Here is a 22,420-nt window from a genome sequence, read left to right on the forward strand (position 1 = left end):
ATCGTGTCGTTTCGTTCCCCGCAGAGGAGATCAAAGCCAGTTTTCGTCGTTTCGGATCGCTGGTGGTCGACTGGCCGCACAAGGCGGAGAGTAAATCCTACTTTCCACCGAAAGGCTACGCCTTCCTGCTTTTCCAGGTAACTTCGAGAAAAAGAAATGCCGCGTACCGGCGGTTCTCCGTTCGTTCGTTCGTTCGTCCGTTATTACGCGGGCGAAAGTAGCGCGCGAACACACGATCACGATTTTGCTCGTGTCGACGTTTGTTTCTTACCGATCTTCTTTCCGCGATCCTCCACGACAGGACGAAACATCCGTGCAACAGTTGATCGACGCGTGCATCCAGGACGAGGAGAAGCTGTACCTGTGCGTCAGCTCGCCGACCACCAAGGACAAGCCGGTGCAGATCAGACCGTGGCGACTGAGCGACGCGGACTTCGTCCTCGACGCCTCGATGCCGCTCGACCCCCGTAAAACGGTGTTCGTCGGCGGCGTGCCCCGACCGCTGAAGGCCCTCGAGCTCGCGACCATCATGGACAAGCTCTACGGCGGTGTGTGCTACGCCGGCATCGACACCGATCCCGAGCTCAAGTATCCGAAGGGCGCCGGCAGGGTCGCCTTCAGCAATCAGCAAAGCTACATAGCTGCCATATCGGCCAGATTCGTTCAGCTGCAGCACGCTGACATTGACAAAAGGGTGAGTCCGCGCGAATGTTTCTTTCTTTTTTTTTGGTACGTCGCGTTTCGTCGATGAGTCTCGACCCGTGTGGGAATTATAATGTGTTCTCGTTTCGTCAAGGTCGAAGTGAAACCGTACGTTCTGGACGATCAAATGTGCGACGAGTGTCAGGGACAACGCTGCGGAGGCAAATTCGCGCCGTTCTTCTGCGCCAACGTCACCTGCTTGCAGGTAAGCCAGTCACTTTCAAGATAGAAAGAGAGAGAGAGAGGGAAAGGTAAACAGAGAGTAAACAGAGAGAGAGAGAGAGAGAAAGAGAGAGAGGTAAACAAAGAGCCAGGGAGAGAGAGTGGAAGGTAAACAAAGAGTCAGAGAGAGAGAGAGAGAGAGAGAGAGAGAGAAAGGTAAACAAAGAGTTAGAGAGAGAGAGAGAGAGAGAGAGAAAGGTAAACAGAGAGTGTGTGTGTGAGAGAGAGAGAGAGGTAAATAGAGAGTGCGAGGTGTACAGAGAGCGTGACAGAGCGAAGGAGGGAGTAAAACGAAAATGTAAACATGTCGCTTTTATTGCAGTACTATTGCGAGCATTGCTGGGCAACGATTCATTCTCGACCGGGTCGGGAGTTCCACAAACCGCTGGTGAAGGAGGGTGCGGATCGACCTCGAGCCGTGCCTTACCGCTGGTGTTAACCCCAGCTGCGTTGTCCCTAATTATCTCGCAACCCTAGCTAATTAACTACCGCTCGTACGAATCCCCCCATCCCACCCATCCCCCAGCCCCAATCAACCTCCCTCCAAGCCAGGCATCCTTCCGCGAGACCCGCTACCTATCATTATACCCCCCACTTTGAGCCCGCAACCTCGCGTTAACCGAAGTCGAACTCGACCGAACTCGGTTTACCTCACCTCCCCGCGCCCGACAGTCAGCCACACCTCCTCGTCACTTACTTTATCTATCGAGATACAATCCGAAAATCACACAGTTTCTACTACTGCTACCCACTCGATCGTCGGTAACTAGCACTATTCTATTACTCTACCACTATTATCGCCTACCACTATTACTGCTCTATCGCTACTACTACTTACAACTACTACCTACTACTACCTACTACTACTACTACTACTACTACTACCACTACTACTACTACTACCACTACTACTACTACCACTACTACTCTACTACAAACTACTACTAGTACCACGATATTCTACTACGACCAGTTACTACTTGTGCTCCACCGCTACTCGGGACGCAACGCCGAGCCGATTTGCTCGGCGAAGAGATCCAACATCCGAATATGCTGTTCGTTTCCCGGACGCCGATCGCATCTCGACGTCGCGCCGATTCCACGCGCTGCGATCGGAGAAGACGTCGTCGAAGAGGTGAAGAAGAAAAAGAAGAAGAAGTAGAAGGAGTCGTCGTCGTCGAGGAAGAGACGAAATCGTCGAAGAAGAGGAGAAGCGCCGCGTCGCCTGGAAGATGTCGACGCATCCGCGACGAAGGAACGAGCGCGCGAACGGACGCGCGAAACGACCAACCGAAACGGTGGTCGCCGGTGATTGTGCGCGAGACGACGCGCGCGCGGACGAGTCGCGCGTGAAACGCGTCGGTCGTGTTTCGGCGCGCGCGTCGTCGGTTGGTTGGTCGCGTCGCGGAGGGAAACGCTCGCTTGTCCGTTCGCCGCGTCTCTTCGTGATCTCGCGTCGAATCGTCGGTGGTGTTCGGATATCCGATCCAGGATCGCGCGGCGCCGTCGCGACCGAAGATCGTTCTCTCAGCCGCGCGCGGCTTCTCTTCTTTTGTGGAGCGAGTCTCTCGCTGGAGAGAACGCGACGGACGATCGCGCTCGGTCCCATCCCCCCCTCCGAGAGAAGCCGACGACTTCTGTCGAGCAAAGAAGAGCCGCGCGACCGCGTCTCCTCTCTGTGGCTCGGCGAGCGCGCAGCGTCTCGGGGGACGAACGCCGGGGAAAACGGACTCGCGAACGGAACCAGAAATGGTAAGAGAGAAACCTGGGCGCGGGTGCCTCCGATTCGACGCGAGATACACGATCGACGTAGTAGACAAATCTAGGAATATACGTAGGGACAGGATGAGAGAGAGAGAGAGAGAGAGAGAGAGAGAGAGATCGCAGAGTCGACGGGAACGAGAGCTGGTAGAAAAACGCGAAAACCAGAGTGATAGATAGTCAGAGAAAGCGAAACCAGACTACGAACCGTTCGCGAATCAATGTTGAATAGATAACGAATATCATCCACGCTTCGAACCGCTGTGTATTAGTTAATTCTCTGTATCACACAGTCTTTAGCTCGTAAGGACTTAATCGATATTGTTACGTAGAGGGTACGTTTCTAACGTACGCGTACCCCTATATACGTGTGACCGCACGTGTACGTGCGTGTGTATATATATATATGTGTTTGTGTACATGTAAATATATACATTTACAGGACACGTATATACGCATTGTACGTGTGAGTTTTTCGCGTGGGACGGAACGCGATCTCGCGCGTTATTGTTCGCGGAAGAATATTCGAAAGACACGGATGATTTTTTACCCATTAACTTAACCGAGTGCGAGATGTAGCAAAAATTGAACAAGCGGAAAGAGAGAGAGGAAGAAGAGAGAAAGCGAGAGAGAGAGAGAGAGAGAGAGTCGTAGCGAAAACTGAGTGGGTGCGACGCGAGGAAAGAAAGAGAGACGTGTGACAGAGGGAGAGCGAGAGAGGGAACGAATGCACGGTGAATGCGTGTGCAAGCAAATCGCGAGAGATACGCGACGAGGGTGATCGAGGGAGAGAAAGATAGAGAGAGAGAGAGAGCGAGAGAGACACGATGATCTAGGAAGGAAAACAAGATATAGAAATCGAAGGCTAGATGGGTAATTTAAAAAGTTGATAGTCAAATTTGCTTAGCCCGCGATCCGGCCGTACCTGATTCTCTGCCAATACCTCGAGGCCGTTTTACGACGAGCAACCCCGTTCGAGGTCTCGAAGGGTCGTTCGCTAGGGAGATGGAGAAGGGAGAGCGAGCGAGAAGCGCGCGAGCGATAGCAAAATAATAACTTGGGCCGCGTTGGTGTCGCATCGGACGGAAACAATTACGCTCTTACGCTGTTGAATTGTTGCGCGGGTAATGTGGGAGAGTACAAAATCGAAGGTCGCATGCGTCGCGTCCACGAACTCTGGGAAAAGCTGACCGCGGGAATTGATCGATTCCGTTCGGAAAGGATCGGCGTATAGGCGGGGACGAAGAGGCGGGAGAACGAGAAGACGCGGAACGTGGACGCAGTAACTGGGTCACACACAAACACACACCACGAATCCTTTCTCGAGGAAAACGAGCGGTGCTTGTATCTCTCGCGGAATCATACTCGGAACGCTACAATACTGTAAAATAATCTAGCCCTCGTGCACCGCGAGAAACGTGGTCATCGAGGACGGCGAACAAGAGAGAGTGAGAGAGTGAGAGAGCGTAGATTGTTCCTCGTCCTCGACGATAGCGACGCGAAACAGCCGACGGTCGTGTTCGTAGTTAATTTTAGTCTTGATACGTCCTATAGATAATTGGAAACAGGCAAACAATACGCGCGCGACCTGTAAAATTGTTTTCGCGCGGACGAACGTGTTTTAGATTCATAGTTAACATCTCGCATGTGGATCCCTCCTTCTTGTACATAACACCGATTCCTCCGAGACACGATGATAACGAAAGCGGTCACGATGCGCGCGCGCGAGAATCAACTTCGATCGAGAATAATTAACGCGTTTTCTCTTCGTAGCAAACGAATCTCTTCGCTCGGCATATAATAATCAAACGCAGTGAATGCGATCGACGTAGTTTAAAGGAACAAATAACAAACAAAAAAAAAACGTAAATATCCTCTCTCGACCGAGATACACGCGTAATCGCTTCTAATTTTTCGAGGGAGAACCGCGCGCCGGTCTTCCGGCGAGTCCCGAATCTGTTTCGGAGAAGACGAAGAAATAGGAAAGAGAGAGAGAGTGTGTGTGAGCGAGTGAGCGAGCGAGAGAGAAAATGTGCGCGTGGAAGAGAGCGAATGTGTTGTTCCTCCAGCTTCTCGGGAAACGGCGAACGGGAGCAACGAAAGCGGCGCGCACGGAGCTCCGCGTTCTGCTTAAATAGATGGACGTGTTCTGTACGTAGCATTTATCATCGGTCGAAACCATATAAGCTCGTAGATTAACCTCGCACGACGAGTACTCGTTAAACGACACACTATAACGCGCGTGCTGCGCTTGCACGCAGTCGCATAGACATGCACCGGGACGCCAGGAAAACAACACCTACACACTCATACACACGGGATATATACACAGACACCGACACACAGGAGCGCGCGCGCGCGCGCGCTTAAACACACTACGATCGATAAAAAGAAAACACCCACCTGTGTACGAATCGATGGATCAGGCGATCGCGAATCGACCGATATATTATTATCGCGAGGGTCCGATAACGAGGAATGGAAAAACAAAAGTAATCTCCGCGTCTATATATACATATACATATATTTATATATATATACATATATATTTATTTTTTTGGTACTGTTTTTTGTATATACTTGTCGCCGTAGATTAGGTGACGTTTAGGCACCGCACGAGGTACGAGCTCTGTACGCTCGGATGAAACGAAGCGCGAAGATAACTCGGGGACGCCGCAGACAAGACACACACGCGCGAGAGAGGGAAAATCGAGACATAGCAGAAAAGAGCGAGCGAACGAGGTAGCGAGAGAGAGAAATTAGGGAAAATAACGTGGAGAAAGATAAAAACCCTCCGTCCCTTCGTTCGTACGAATTCGTGCCGGTATCGCGCGAGCGGTTCGACGGGACGCTCTGCGCATGCGCGGGGTACTCGAGCCGCGCGCAGCCGAGGAGAATCAGGAACGACGAAACCGTCGGGAGACGAATTTAGGCGGGCACGCGCGAGAAGCGGCCGTTCGGACGTTGTTTCCCCCCTCCCCGCGATCCGGTCATCTCCCTTTACGGCCGTTCGGCAGGGCATTGGCAGAGATATCGGCGGTACGAGGCGAATTGTGAGACCGTGAAATGCGAGCGCGTAACGTTCGCAGACGAGCGTTCGAGACAACGGTTTCGCACCGTAATTAGGCACGCGCACGGTCACGACGCCACCCCCCCCCCCAAAGTCTGAGATATACGCGAGAGAACACTAGGAATACGCATCGTGTATATACACCTATACATACATATTAGTCGATAGAGAACGGAAAGAAAAAGATGAAAGGAAAACACAAACATACTGAATTTTTCTATTCGTTGCTACGATAATATTCTAAATAACGTTTAATCTTTTTCTTAACGCGTTCGACGAGTTTTCGGACCGTTCGCGGCGGATTAGGGAAACGATCGGCCGACTAACTTTTTACGTGGACGAGAGAGAAGGAGAGAGAGAGAGTGAGAGAAAAATGGAAAAGAGAGAAAGAGAGAGATAGAGAGCGAAATGGTGGACGAAAGAGCAAGAATGAAAAATACGGCCGATAATCGAACCGATCGATTCTATCGAGAGAGGGGGGGAGAGCGAAAAAAAGAAACGATTAACGTGGGGGAACGAGCGTTAGTTAGCGTAATTTTTTCGATGCATACCTCCGCGGCGCGTGCCGCTCTCGCGTGAACGAGTCGGAGTCGCGGAACGCGGAATTCGCGCGCACGCGACGCACCAGCCGATTGCAATTTGTAATTCGCGAGTCGATGATACGTCGTCGCCCATATAGGTAGCATAATTATCGAACGAAGGCGGAGCGAATTCGCGCGGGATCCGATCTCGTTGCACGCGCGAACGGGACCGTAAAACGTAAACGAAAATCTCGTAGATGCAAAAGCGGCGAGGGACGCTCGCGTAAATCGTAATCTCGTTCCGCACCCGGACAGGCTCTCCCCCGATGATCGATCGATTATACATACTTGTAGCGAAACTTAACTAGGTACCAATTCACCTAAATCAATTGATAATTAAAGAAAAAGGTATATTAATGCATATTAATATATAAATATATATATATATAAATATGTATAAATATATATGTATGTATATTATGTAATACATAATATATATGATATAATATGTGATACATGTAATATGTTATATATATAATGCATCATATATATATGGAGTGTATTGTGTTTATAATATATATGTAATGTAATATATATAATATGTACAATATACTACATATATATATAATATATATAATGCATTATAATTATATTGTATATATAATATATTGTGATTATATTATATATATAATATGCATTATTACAATACATATTATATATAATATGTAATATATATAATATATAAATATATATATTTATGGGGGGGGTAGTATTGTTTGAGAGCTCGGAAGGAACGAGTGATTCGGACAAGGAAGAGAGACCGAAATTTTTCTAGACAAATTTTTCTATTCGTTGAGAAACGCAGAATTCTAGCCCGAATCGCGGACCGTGTCCGAACAAAAAAAATCAACCCTGTCTGGCGTCTACTGCTGTAACGCGTGTCCTCCGTCGCGACGCGAACGGTCGGTTAAAAATTGGAGAAGGACTATCACAGACAGGCAGGCAGGCAGTCGTGCAGACAGACAGACAGACAGACAGGAAGCTAGGCAAAAAATAGAGACAGTCGGAGGAGCAGACAGAGCTGCAAGTCGGATGGATTCGCGGCACGCACGCACGCACGCACGCACACGCTAGGAAAAAAATTAGGAAAACTGGGCAGGTGGTGGTGGGGGAAGGAGAAGAAACAGGTGTAAGAAGAGAAAAGAACCAACCCCCGCGGTGTGTCGCACGTTCGAGATCGCGCGCGCGCGGTATCAATTCGATAGGATCGCGAGAAACGCCCGCGAGTCGGCCGCTGTTTTCTGTGTTTTCGCGTGCTTCTACGACGACGCCGGCGAAACCAACGTATCTGTATCGTATCTGTATCGAACGCGAACGATCGACGATCGCGAAGGAGGATAATAGAAAGATCGGAACACGATTTCTTTAGTTAATTTGTACGGGCCGACGTGTCCCGAACGATGCGCCCCGCCGCACGCGGTGGCTCGCTCTTAGGCAAATTGGTAGGCTCGTTTCGATGAATTTCTTATTCGAATTTGTAATTTCTAATTTAATTGCGCAGAGGAGAAGAGAGAGAGAGAGTAATCCTCGGGGACGCCGCCGCCGTCGCGCGACCCCGATAGCTAGTCGAAAATATGTAAGTTTAAAAAAGTACTGGAATCGGGCGGGACCCGAGAGCGAGTAGTCCCGTCGCCGTCCGGTTCCTTAGGAAATTGATGAGAAGAGTGGCGCGCTCGGAGTCGAACGAAATCGCCGTGACCCGCGAACATATCACTTGAAAGTTTGTATTCGCGAGAGCGAGATCGAGAGTACGAGTACGTGTACGTGAACGTGAACGTGAACGAGATGAGAGAGGGAGAGAGAGAGACCAGAGAGAGATAGAGAGGGGGGAGAGACGGTTATTATTCGACGCCGTCGGGCGAAGGAGAAATACGTATATAGGGGCACACAGAAGAAAAAAAAAAACGATATCTCGTCGTCGTAGCTGCACGGAAATTGCAATCTCGTAGTCTCTTGTTCGTCGTTCGCGATCGAAAGTGGGGCGAAACGAAAAGCCCGGCGGGTGAGAGAGACGCGTAGACGCTGGAAACGATATATAGCAGGCGGGAAGAAGAAAAAAAGGAAAAAGGTGCGCGCGGTCGCTGCCGCGCGATCGCGTTCACTTTTTTTTCGATTATAGGCGAAAACTTTCTACGTAACGCGAGTCGCGAGGGCGAGGGCGCGCGCGCGCGCGCGCACGCTTCTCGCGAACGAGGCGCGTCGAGCGATTCGAGCGCGGGAGAAAAAGAAATTAACAATGACGTGAATTCAAATAATTAATTATTAATATCGATAATTATGATAAATAATCATAATAATTAACGAGAGATAATTGATAATAGTAATTAATAAACAACGACGACCGGGACGATGCTCGGCGGCGCGTCGTGTGCCGCACGCGGCGCGACGCGACCGCCCGGCAAAGTCCGTCGCTCGGTATCCCTAGTGACAAAGGTAAACAAAAAAAAAGCAAAATAATAAATAATACGTTAGATATGATTCTTCACCTCCTTTGTAATATGTGTGATAAAGCATAATATATAATATAATGACAATTATTATACGGTCGTATGTGTGTACACGCATGGGAACGCGGTGACGCGGCCGTACGCGTGACACGGACGCTGAGAGACAGAGACAGAGAGAGAGAGAGAGAGAGAGAGAGAGAGAGAGAGAGTGAGAGAGAGAGAGAGACATGTCTGTACATACATATACGTGAAGTACTAATATATTATTGATAATAACGAACGAAATATCTAATATATTCTGACAGACTTGGAAACGGATGTAACGGATGAAGGGAGAAGGGAGATAAAAAAAACCGCGCTACACAGCGAACCGGAATAAGAACGGAAACGAAAACTAGAACGCGAATAGTCTGAGAAAGACCAACGAGCGAGAGCGAGAGAGAGAGAGAGAGAGAGTGGGAGTGAGAATGTGATGGGCATAGGAAAACGACGGAACCAGCTGTGCAATATCGACGAGCAGACACATACGAATACACAATATAATTACGTTGTCCGTGTACCGTTTGTTCGCGTGTAAAAACAAAAAAAAAGAAGCAAACAAACACGTGTGCGTGTGTCCACCACCGAGAAGAGGGAGCGATGAGAACGAGGTGACGTAACGAAAATTCAGAAAAAACAGAGAAAATTGTGGGGGGAACGAGTAAAAATGGTAGTCATTTACGATAGATTTGTATTTTTCAGTGTTGAGAAGTTTTTATACCGCTGTTATATTCTTGTCTAAATATCTTACAATTAGTTTGGAGAGAATGCATGAGAGAGAGAGAGAGAGAGAGAGGACGAGTACAATGTATCCGTAGCGTGCATGCGTTTTAGAAGCTATTGAAACGATGAAAGAGAGCACGAAAGAGAGAGAGAGCGTCGTATTGTGTACGAGAGCGAGAGAAAAAGGGCGAGCAAGATAGAGAGAAAAAAGAGAGAGAATGGAAACGCGAATGAAACCACAAGTTGAACGGTTCTCGCCGACGAATGGGTGGCGATTCTGACGAGAACGGAGATGGAGCGATGCGAGAGCGAAGAACGAGTTCGGCTGTTTCGAAAAGCCCGCGAGTTCCTCCTCCGGCGCGATGGAGGGGGAACGGACGCTCTCCGCTCGTCCGCGGCAAGAGACTCGGCGACGATCGATGCCCGACGCATGCGCGGTAACGCGCGACCGTACGCATGTCGAGAGCAACCGTGTCCGCAACTTCCCTTACTCGCTCCTCGATGTTATCGTGTTTCCGCGTACGATTCGATTGATTTTTATTTTTTTAAACGTTCGTACATTTTGTACGGTGATTAAGGAGAAGCGCCGGCAGCGATTCGTTCGCTCGTACCACGTACACGAGTTCCCGTATATAGTTCCGGTCGAATTCCGCCAGTTTGCTTTCGATCGAGCGACTCTGTCGAGCGATTATTATTACACCGACTCTGTGCATCCTCCGCCGATGGAAAAACTGCCGAAAAACCAAGGGACTCGCGGGAGAGTCGCGTCGGACGCGACCAATCGCGACGTTCCCGTATCTTCTTTTTCTTTTTTCTTTGTTTTTTTTTTCTCATCGCAAGGAAATCTCTCGCGAGATTTATTAGAAACGTTGTCTCCCCCCCCCCCCCCGTCTTCTCTCTTGGTTTCTGTCGCGCAGATGTTGACGCCGGACGACGGCTCGTCCGATTCGTCGGCGGCGGATCCCCCCCACCCCTCCCCAACCCGCAACCGTTGGTCCGTCGCAGCGGGCACGGTTTTATTTCCCGCGACGGTTTAAAACCGACCGCGCTGCAACTTTGAAGTTCCGGCCACCGCCTTCGCCGCGCCGGCTGTAACTTCGTTAATTCTCGCCACGATGTTTACTACTAGTTTGTAATATTCCAAACGCGTTCCCGACCGTTCAACGCCGTTATTATCTTTTACTTGTATCTCTATTTCTATCTGTATTTTTATATACAACATACCTTTCATGTACCAAAGAAACACAGTCGATTGACACGCGGCCGAACACGATGCGCGCGCGGACGCAACGCACGCGCGCGCGCGCGCGCTACACCGACACGCGTGCGGAGCGCATAGAGAGAGAGAGAGAGAGAGAGAGAGAGAGAGAGAGATTAGTGCGAACGCGAGGTCGCAGCGATCCAGGGAAACGCGAGAACGCGGAAAATGCGAAGATGCGGGACGATCGCGGAATCGCAGCCGCGAGCCGATAGATAGAGAGAGAGAGTGAGAGAGAGAGAGAGAACCCGTTCGGCTTCGGTCAAAAGTCGGTTGTGTAGTTGCGATCCTAACCGAGAACGATTCCAACGCGAGACTGTTCGATCGCGAGACTACGTGGCGTGTGACACGGTTCACGGGTTCAACAGGTACTTTATATTTTCTGCAATTGCCGGACGATCACAGACTTGATTATCCGCGATTAATTGATTAGAGTACATCGAGCGGGAGGCCGTTCCGATAAACACTCTGGACCCGCGACACTGGCCCGCGCGCGCGCGCGCGCGAGACTAATAGGTAAAGAAAAAAAAAAGAATAGCTTAGATACGTTAAATGTAAATGTGGTACAGCGGTAAACTTAAATAATGTATGTACATGTGTATATGTTTCACACTTGGAAATACTTAGAGCGTAAAACGTGATAAGCCTATAAGACAGTATAAAATGGAGCTGGGAGCCGTGCAATGTTCTTACCGGACGAAAGGAAGCAAACCGAACGATGCCGACGAAAGAGAAAAGAGAGAGATACGGATGCAGCGGTCGAACAGAGAGAGAGTATAAAATAGTGAACGAGAGAGAGAGAGAGAGAGAATCTGTGTGTATACGTGTGAACGTGCGTGTGAGAGAGTGCGAGAGAGAGGGAGAGGGGGAATATCCGATGAAAGACGGATCGAAACGCGAAAAGCCAGAACAAAGGAAAGAGATGATATTTTTTTATTTTTTTAACGAGAGCACGAAGACGTCGAATGGGTCTTCAATAAGCGCGCGAAAGAACATAAGGAACGCGGAAAATCCGGAAACCAGAAATCTCCTCGCGATCGGGATCCACGGGGGACAACAGGGAGAACGAGAAAGACGAGAGAACTAGGCGAGCGTGTACTTTTCCGTATGCGTCCATCTGTGTGAGTTTATCCTGTGCGTGTGTATGTGCGAGAGAAAGGAGAAGAAGGAGACAGAGAGAGAGAGAGAGAGGGGAGAAGGAAAGAACAGGAATAGAAATACGGGGTTGAGTGCATCCCAGAGGCGGGCACAGTGCATGCGCTTTTCTTTACGTAGTAAATGTAGCAAGTCTGACTGCTTTTGTTTTGTGGAAAACTTTTACGAGGATAGAAAACGTCTTTTAGGTGTGTAACAGGGAAAAGACAGAAAATTGAGAGCTAGCGAGAGAGAGAGAGAGAGCGCATGCGTGAGAAAATGTGAGCGAGACAAGAGAAAGAAAGAGAGAGAGAGAGAGCAAGAGCGAGAGAAAACCAAAAAAAAGGAGGAAACAATTACACGAAACGGTGGAATGAAAGTTATTATAGCGATGATAACGAAAGTGAATTTTTTAAATGTCGTTTCGGATTTCTACGCATCTTTTTATGTACATTTATACGTCGACGTTTGTTTTTATTGTAAAAATTATCGCCGTTTATATTCGTAAGTTATCGTAGAACCACCCCTGGAAAACCCGCCACCACCACCACCACCACCACCACCAACCAACACCAACAACACCACCGCCACCACCCCCCTCCCCCTCCCAGACCACCCCCTTGTTACTAATAACTATTACTTAAGATAATTCACTTTTGTCCTAGCGTATAATTGTGAACGCAAATTTCTATGATTTTGTAATATAAACGATAATGCAATTAGAGAGGAAACTTACAAGTGCAACTTAAGTCCTAACTTGAAGTTACCAAAAAAAAAAAGAAAAAAAAACACAAACTGCGAGGGTTTTTCTTACTCGAAGGATATAATTTTTTATTAAAGCAAGTTTTTGCGAAGCTCGTTCAAACGATCATCTTTATTTTTTTATACTATAACAGGTAGTTTAATGTCCTGCCCACCTCTGGGTGAAAACAGCGATCGAGAGAGAAAGAGAGAGAGAGAGAGAGAGCGAGAAAGAGAGAGAGAGACACACACACGCGACGTCTGTCTTATGCAAGACGCGATTTTATCCTACAAAAACAGCCCCTCGCCCATCCCCCATCCCCCAGCCCCGAGCCCCCCTTTTTTACATTGCATTTCTATTTTTAATAAGGTACGCTTTTTCGTAATTCGCTGTATCCGAGACTTAGTGAGAACGATCGCGACGTACAGTGACCGAAAAAAAAACAAAAACACAGCGACGAACAGTTGACGGGAAGCCACGGTGTGTGTGTGCGCGACGGCTAATCGTCGGACGGCGACGAGACGTCGTCGCGACGACGAGCCCGAGCGAGCGTGCGCGCGCGCGCGCTCCTCCTCGTCGCCGTCCGTCTTGTAAATAAATCGACGACGGTCGCGTCTTGAATATCGACAGAGGTTTTTCTTTTCTTAATAAAAAAAAAAAAAACGAAGCAGAAAACGAGAAAAAGAGATAGGACGAGATAGAAGAGACGCGAGGGGGTAGACGAAGGGTGAAGATGAGAGGAGAGATAAGAAACGATAAAGAGGGAGGAGTGGGAGAATATACGTATATAAGGAGATACAGGAGCAAGATTATTACTAGTCAATCCTCGAATCACGAAAGTTGCACGGAAGTTAAGAAACGAACGAGAGAACGAATCGTTTTCGCTTCCGTTTCGTAAGAGAAGAACCTTGTTTGTATATCTTCTTCGAGCCTTGAATTTTGATAAAGAGAAAACACCGATACAATAGGTAAAATTCGACAGACGATTCGAACGTCCTACTAATTTTAGAGACTGTTTTACGTAATTCGAGAGATCCTTTCGTTTTTCTTTTTTTTCTACGTTGTTTCTACGATTTCACCATATATGTAACCGAACGGTGTCGCGTCACCGTAACGCGTCGCGGTACACCGTCGTCGTTGCACCGTTGTGTATCGTTGTACCGATTTCTTTTTTTTTTTGTATCGTTGTACATTGTATAATTGTGTATACCGTGATCCGGATTTCTCGACTCGCGTTTCCGCCGACGCCGATAACGTTTTAAATTAAGGCCACGTTATTATAGTCCGCCCGGAGAGATCGCTTTAACGAAACTTTCAACCTTTTTTTTTATCCGATCCGTAAGGTACAATATTTTGTATTATTGTATTATTATTCCGTCGAACCGGCGGGCGCGCGCCCGCCATTTTGATTTCCTCTGTTTCGTTTCGCAATATTATTATTATTTTTTTTCTGTTTTGTTAAAAAAAAAGAGTTTTCTTTTCGTATTCTAGTTCAAATGCAGACCACGCATAAGATCACTGGACTCCGACTTGTTCTGTTGTTGTTGTTGTTGTTCTTTGTTGTTTCTTTTTCATTTTTGTTTCATCTCTCTCACACACACACTATCGATTCACGCAAATTCCTCTTCCCTGTTTTTCCCAGAGTATAAGCGAAGAGAGCGAGCGAGCGAGCGATCGTAGCGCCGATCATCAATCATACCAGAGATCGGATACTACGAAACTATTGTTCAACACTAAAACGAAGTTAGATATAATAATCGACCCCCCTCGACCACCGCAACGCAATACCGGACAGCGCCGATATCCGGAGAAGCACGAAAATGGCGGACGGATTCTCGGTTGTCGGTCGGGGATCGGTCGCGTCGCCGAGGGGAGGGGGAAGAAACACGATCGCTTGTTCGTCGTCGTCGTCGTCGATCACACAACAGACAGTATTATAATCGAGAGAACGATGGAATACGAGAGAGAGAGAGAGAGAGAGAGAGAGAGAGAAATTTGGTCGACGCGAATCGATCGTGTCCACGTTGACGGAATTCGCCGCGAGGCGATGGAACCGATGGTCTAAACGATTCAGACGACAAAAGCGTACGGGAATATAACATTGTGTATCGCACGGATTATACGCTTAACGTAAAAATCGAGATATTAAGCAGCATACCACACACACACACACACACACGTAAGCGAAGCAATAACTGCCGCGTTTATTAGCCGCCCTCGTAATCTTGTACCATCGTCCGTCGTAGCCGGGGGGCCGTTTCGCGGACGCGTCTCCGTCGGGTTTTCCTTGTTCGATCTCTAAACGCGACGACAGGCACGATCGATCGAGTCGCGCTCGAATCGATTCCGTTCGGCCGGCAATGTCCGACGGTGTGTGGGTCCCGCGTGACGCACTTGCGCCACCGTGGAGCAATACGGAACCTTTTTGGAACCTTTTTCGTCCGTTTGGCCGCGTGTGCGAGACGAGACCACCTTCACGTCGTCCACCGGAGCGGCGCATCATCGTTTTGTCGTTGGGTTTTCGTCGAAGCGAACGAAACAACGTCGAAGCAACAACGGAGAGAGGGTGACACCACGACGGCGATATCACGATCGCGACGACTAAAGAGAGAGAGAGAGACACACACACGCGAGAGCTATACCCGATAAAACACGTTGTTTCACGAGGCGCGGGCAAGTCGATTTAGAAGAATTTTCAAGTAACCGATTTTTATTGTACCTCTCAGATATTATACTCGTGCAATTTCTATTTTATTAAACGTATAAAAAAATGGGAGAGATAATACAGCCCCCGACCGCCCCGAGTTTCTTCGACGATCGACGGGGAAGAAAAACAACACACGTTGCTAGTTTTCAAGCGCGCATTCGAATTTATACATACGTACGTATTAATATCTATACATAATATATCAGATCTTAATACACACACACACACACACACACAATTAGATGTTCCCCTTGACCTTTTATTACGAGGTAACGATTTAATCGGGATTTATGTAGCAAGCCCACTACATAGATATGCGTTACGTGTATTTACATAAATCGTGTTGTAGCAGTTTTTTCGAGGAGAAGAAAGAGAGAGAGCGAGAACGAGAGAGCGAGAGAGGGAGACGACGAACAGTGTTGGCGAGAGGGGAGAAGAGGAGAGAAATATCGAACGTGTTAAAGGCGAATTTATATCGTTTCCGGTTGAGGATAATCAACGATTCTCGCGTTCGTATCTTAGCCCGACTTTTACGGCGATTTCGAGTAGCGTTTTTAAAAGGAAACATTTTTCTCTTTATCCGCGAATATCAGATCGTATCGTCTGAGCGTACGTAAACCAAACTTTTAAATACCGCATTATCAGTGCTAGAATAGCGTTATTAAAGTGCGTCTATGCGATATTTCTTCCGTCAAAAGGTCTAGATCAAACTTTTCTCCTGTTACTCGAGCGCATGAAAAATTCAGCTCGATCCGTATTTTCTAACGATTCGATGGACAGAGAGAGAGATAGAGAGAAAGCGATAGAGAGACAGAGAGAGAGAGAGAGAGAGAGAGAGAGAGTGCGAGAGAGCATGAGAGAAAAATTGAGACAGAGAGAAAGAGAAAGAATGCGAGAGAAAAAGAGAACAGGAATGAGCAAAGCTTACTCGGTAAACACGTGCGCCAAGGTTATCTCAAGGTTATGCCAAGGGGAAGACTTTGAAGACTTCGAAGCTTTCCGTCGACGATTCTCGTAGAGCCTCCTCGCCTGGTGGAGCGACCGAAATTCCAGTTAACAGACAATATTTTCGAGCTTCTGCACGACAATTCGCAGCCGTTGGAACGCGTCGCGAGTCGCGACGACGCGTCGACGATTCCCGACGAGAAGCAACGCGACGTGAAACCGTCGGCCGACGATCGTTCGTACGTCGCGTCCTAGCTAGGTTTTTACACGACACCGTGGCGACGTAACGTAACAGCGCCAAACATTTTTCGAACAACAATTTAACATTAACCGCGCGACCGCTGCTCCTGCTTTGCTTTCCAACCAACGTGCACGGTAACATTTATTACTTGGACTCGTGTCTCCACGGATCGACGCGAACGACTCGTATCTCGATCGCGATTAAACACAGCATTGTACAGTTAAAAGAGCGGCGGTGTCGGCCATTGTTCGATGCTGCGAGCGTATATGCATCACCGTGGATCGTCGGACGCCGTCGCGAGAAAGTTTACGCCGTTGCCCGGCGAAAGTTGTTTCGGTAACGAATAGAATTTCAAAGCTGGGACAATCAAAACCAATTTCTATTTTCTACGCCCGCGAACTGAACAGCGAAGAACGATCTCTAGCATCGATCGAGCCGGTATATCCCGACCGTTTCCGTCGCGTTCGTTTCGGGAAACGTTTCCGCGACGAGCCGGAGAACCGAAGAGAAGATATCGCGGCGCCGGACACCGAGAGCTTTGGAATTTTTAGTCTCCAACGAGGAGGATCCGTAACCGGTTTTCGAAGTTTTTCACGGTCAAGCTCGGACTCGGCGAGCACCGACGCGACGGATCGCAGCGAGCGAGCCGCAACGGAAAACAGCGTTAGAGTGCTGCTACTCGTTCTTAGCGACCTAGGGTAGAAAAATAGTGGAGCGAGTTGCGAGCGACTCCGAGCCGGTAGACAAGTAGGCGATAGGTCGTAGACAGCGGCGAGCGTTCGGAGTTTCGTTCTGTTTACTGTTCGAAGGCCGAAGTGACTTCTACGGCGATCGGACGAGCGACGGGATCGCGCGGATATCCGTCGCGAACTATAGTTGAATTGATAGGCCGCTGTGGAAATGGAAACGGGAATAGGAGAACGAGCACGGGAGCGATCCGTCAGGCCCCGCGATCGCGTTCGAATTTCGAACGCCGCGAGAGCCTCGACGCTTCGCGGCGATCGCGATCCAAGAACAAGCAGAGCGAATGGAACGCCGAAAGAATAATACCTGAATAATACCGAGAACGCGGAGAGGTCGAGGTGAACGCGACGATAAAGGGGGGAGGGCGGGGGGACGGAGGGGGAGCCGCGAAGATGAAAGCACCGCCGCTGAACGCGGAATGCGATATTTACTGTTTAACTTCGTTATCGGCCGCAGCCGCGGTGCGGTCGGTAATTCTAGCTTAATTAGCCAATAACACGCACGATAGAGTTTATTTTTTTGGCCGTAAAATATTGTTGTAGAAGGTGTACATTTTTAACGGGAGGAGAGCCGGAGGGAGGACGATCGTCGGTGAGAAGGAACGAACGGCGGGATGAAGGAAACGGAAACGGTGTCGCACCGATCTCGGTGCTCGGAGTCCTTTGTGTTCCTTGCGCCGTCGTGGCCGATCGACCGCCAATTTTCACTGCTGTCAGCATCGGGTCCGCCAATTTTCTCGAATCTCGACCGAACCGCAGCCGAAAGCTCCGCCGAACAACGCTCCTTTGGTCTGCTGCTCCTGCGATGCTCGACCGCGCTGATGTCTTAGTCCAGCCGCGCGATCAATTTGTTTCTCGGCTCTTTCGATGCCGTTCGAACAGCGAACGCGCGGAACGATTCGCGGGGCGAAGGAGCGAAGAGAGGGTGTAAAACGCTCGGACCAGCGGGACGGGAAACAACTTTTCGTTTCTCGATCGTCGGACCGGGATACGGACACGGATACGGATATGGACACGGATACGGACATACGGATGGGTCAAAAGTTCACGGAGCCCCTCGTGATCAACCCCTTGACATACAACGACGAGTCGGGGTCGTCATTCGTTTCATGCGCCGCTGTACACTTCGGCGACTCTGACTCTCGTCAAGGTTGCAGGGTCGCTGGACACTGTGACACGTATACGTATATGAGCCGTTTATTTTGAAAGTGGCGCAAGTCACTTTACCGTAATGAAAAGTGGTGATTTCTTAATGTTTATACGAAATTATTTATACCGAGAAAAATATCAGTGTCCTGAGATATAACAAATACAAGTAAATCTTCTCGAAAGTTAGCATCCATATTTTGAAACGTGTTAAAAAGCAAATCCTTAAATATATCGACTTAAAAACAAAGTGACTTATGCCACTTTCAAAATAAACGGCTCGTATTAGCTTGCAGAGGTTTGCATCCGCTGAAACTGACGCTTTAAACACGTTGAATGCCACGGGGGTCACCGGTGACCGGCGCTTAACTTGGCGGTGACGCCATGGGGGCCACCGGTGACCGGCGCGCCCAAATTGATAGGAATATATATATATAATTTAAAACAAACGTCAACATCTAAAATTTTGTATTATTACCATCGTCGATTCGAACGGTGATCCCTGTCGCGATTAACATGTCAAGCATGGCTATGCACTGTAACTTATCTGTTACAGATAATATTTCAATAATATATGTATCACATAAAAGAAGATTCATCGGACGATTTCTGTAAAACCGGCGTGGCATTCAACGTGTTAATATCGAGGTGCGCAGTTCGCAAGTGGAACATTTAGATTCCCAAAAGAAAGACTAAACTCCGGGTACTTCGATTGTAGAAATATCCGTTTTGCAGTTATCGTGGAGATACTTAACAATATTCGGTCAGCGTAGTTATATATTATTGGATTACACACGGTTGCTTCGCTCGCGCGTCGGTCCTGGTTTGTTTACAACGCCCAAGGTGCCCGCCACCCTCCCGCCTTCTCGACAGTACCGAAGAGTATAACGAAGTTGCATTGTCCACGGATCAAATTTCAAAACGAAGCATCCTCTTTCTCGGTTTGCTCCGCGCAGCTGTTCGGTTGGTCGAGTCGAATGGAATAATAATAGTATTTTTCCGGACGAGTGAGAGTTTTCCGTTTGATTTGTGTGTCAAGGGGTTGAACGGATAAGGAACTTGTCGAGAACTTGTCTTTTGCACCGCGGCGCAGACGGGGCTGCTGCGAGAAGGGCGGTTGCGATCCGAGGCTATTGTATTGTGGCATTAATAAAATTAAGATCGTTTTTTTAGCGAACGATTTTTTGTATCGAGGCCGATATATACGCACGCGGCGCCACGTAGGAAATATTATACGGTGTCCGCTGTGCCCCGCATCGTCGTCGTTGTCGTCGTCGTCGTCGTGCGATTTTATCGTTCGCGTAAAGCGTTAACGCGATTTCCTTTTCTGTTGAAGAAACTAACGACGAGCGAGCAAACCGCCGGAGTTTGTGGACGCGGGAAGAGAGTCTCGTTATCGTTATCGTTATCGTTGACCGTTATCGTTATCGTTGCTCGTTATCGTTGATATAATAATTCGTACCGCAAACGTCGCCGCGAACGCCGATTAACAGCCAATTTTATCGCGTCGCATCGCATCGTGTATCGGCAACCGTTCCGAAGATAACGCGATGCGGGACCGTGATTTCGAGCTAGAATTCCGATAAACAACCCATTTTTTATTACACCGTGGGACGCATCGGGCCGATACGGTCGCGCCGGAATTATTATGTTGATCGTAACTGTAAACGATTTTCTAAGCAATTTTTTACCGATATCCGTTAGTTTCAACGGCGACTGTGAGATTAGGGCGAGATAAGGAAGCCGAAGACGAGAGAGGAGGCGGCGAGAGATGCCGGAAAAGAAGGAAAAGAAACTTGTTCGCGTCGCGTCGATGCGCTGTGAAAGCATTATTCGGTGGAGGCGACAAGCGAGAGTGAAGAAAAGAGTCGAGAACCGAGAAAACCAACGGATGCGAACGAAATATCGAAGGGAATACGACCGCGAATTTGATCTTATGTCAGAATCCGTCTGTCTGTTTGTCTGTCTGTCTGTATGTATGTTTGTCCGTCTGACTGGCTGCCTATCTGTCTGTCTGTCTGTCTGTCTGCCTATCTACCTGTCTGTCTGTCTGTCTGCCTGACTGACTGACTGACTGTCTGTCTGCCTGACTGTCTGTCTGTCCGTTTACCTGCTTGTCTGCCCGTCTGACTATATGTCTGTCTGTCTGTCTATCTGTCTGACTGTCTGTCTGTCTGTCTGTCTGTCTGTCTGTCTGTCTGTCTGTCTGCCTATTTGTCTGTCTGTCTGTCTGTCTATCTGTGTGTCTGTCAGCGTGTGTGTATGCGTGCAACAATATTACGAATCATCGATCACGGGTAATTAGCGTGCGTTCAAATTATCCCGCGAGGCGTTCCCTTTTCGCGATCGAAAGGGAAAACAAAAGAAATGCTGGGGAAATGGCGAATAGAATGAGAAAACGAAAGGGCAAGAGGAAGAGAGAGAGAGAGAGAGTAAGAAAAAAAAATAAGAAGAGGGGGAGGCCGTGTAGAAACGGCGAACGGAGACAAACGACGAAAATACGGGCGGAAACACATACGAGGAAAGAGAGAGAGAGAGAAAGAGCGAGAGAGAGAGAGAGAGAGAGAGAGAGAGAACGAAGTGTGAAACGGTGGTAGGGAATCGTAATTTGTCAAGCTCGTTTCTCGATCACACTACTCTAATTACCCAGATGTAATTTGTACTGTGTAACTATTACTATTTTTATGAATTTTTGTACATTTTTCTAATTATTTTGTATGAAAACCTTTAGCGGAAAGAGTGGCACGGGTCTGGCACCCAACAACTTCTCCCCGATTTCAAAGGGAAAAGAAAAAAAAGGAAAAAAAAATAATAGAAAAAAAAAGCGATGCGTTCGTTGTCGCGTTGAACGGCGCGACGCGTGAAACACGCCCTGATTAACGATAAACGAGCGTTTCGAACGCGGTCGAACGCGATCCGATCGAGGCGTTGATGATGGGTGCCGAAGCAGAATGGACTTCAAATGCGATTTATATTTCAAACAGGAGAAAGTGGAAATGGAATTTGTTGCGCGTACACCGGTGAGATTCAGAGGAAAGCCAGCCACAGCTTTCGAGTAGCATAGTCCACGATTTTCGAACGATTTGTTCGCCCGCCTGTCTGCCCGAACCCTACCGTCCGGATTCTGTCTGCAATCGTTTAGCTTTCAGCTTTCGATTTTTATCTTCTTTTGCTTTCAACGTTCAACCGTCCTCCTTCGATTACACCCTTCTTCTACTCCTCGCCCCTCCCCACTCCTCCTCCTCCTCTTGTACTTGCTCTTGTACTTCCTCTACCTCGACCCCCCCCCGCGCCTTTCTCTTTTCCGTTTTGGTTTTATCTTGGTTTTAGATTCGAACAGCGAAAATAGAATCTCGATGTGGACGGAGAAACGGAAAGACAGGCGGGCAGACAATAATGCGCAGAAGCAGTGGCTATGGAAACCAAAATAGTCTCGCGTATTAGAAACCGAATGCGTGAAACCTCCTTCGTAATTTGACAACGTGTTTGTTATTAATTATAAGAATCACATTTTCTTTTTTGTCTTGAATTTGAGATGCTATAAAATAGATCGATTCTTTCATGGAACTGAGTGAGTTACTATCTTCACTTCATCCGATCCTTTTACCGTAGAATTAGCGCGCCGTTCCTAACCAGCTAGCGCCTTCGACGGCGAGTCCTCTTTCGCGGGCCTGCAAACGTCTCGAAAAGATTACGTTGCATTCGAATTTATATTCTCGGCGATATATCGAGATATATAATATATAATATATATAATAATATATAATATTATATATAATATATATAATAATATATAATATTATATATAATATATTATATAATATATATATAATATATAATATAATACCAGATGCAACTTTTCCCCTCCGTGCTACGTTATATCCAACGAAAAGACGAATTCGACGAACTTGTGGACAAGATTGATCAACCTTCGATCGGCCTTACACTTCGCGAACGAA

General features: G+C 48.0%; 1 protein-coding gene across 1 annotated transcript in view; it reads left to right on the forward strand.

The window, feature by feature from the left end:
- Positions 1-22,028, forward strand: part of orb2 (cytoplasmic polyadenylation element-binding protein orb2) — an 82,781-nt gene extending 60,753 nt beyond the window's left edge. The window contains exons 5-8 of the mRNA XM_076526030.1: positions 25-137; positions 302-694; positions 797-907; positions 1,247-22,028. Of these exons, the coding sequence (XP_076382145.1) occupies positions 25-137; positions 302-694; positions 797-907; positions 1,247-1,363 (734 nt within the window). The 3' untranslated portion in view covers positions 1,364-22,028. The remainder of the gene's footprint in view (positions 1-24; positions 138-301; positions 695-796; positions 908-1,246) is intronic.
- Positions 22,029-22,420: the final 392 nt, after the last annotated feature.

The sequence above is a fragment of the Megalopta genalis genome, chromosome 13, assembly GCF_051020955.1.
Source record: "Megalopta genalis isolate 19385.01 chromosome 13, iyMegGena1_principal, whole genome shotgun sequence".
NCBI lineage: Eukaryota > Metazoa > Arthropoda > Insecta > Hymenoptera > Halictidae > Megalopta > Megalopta genalis.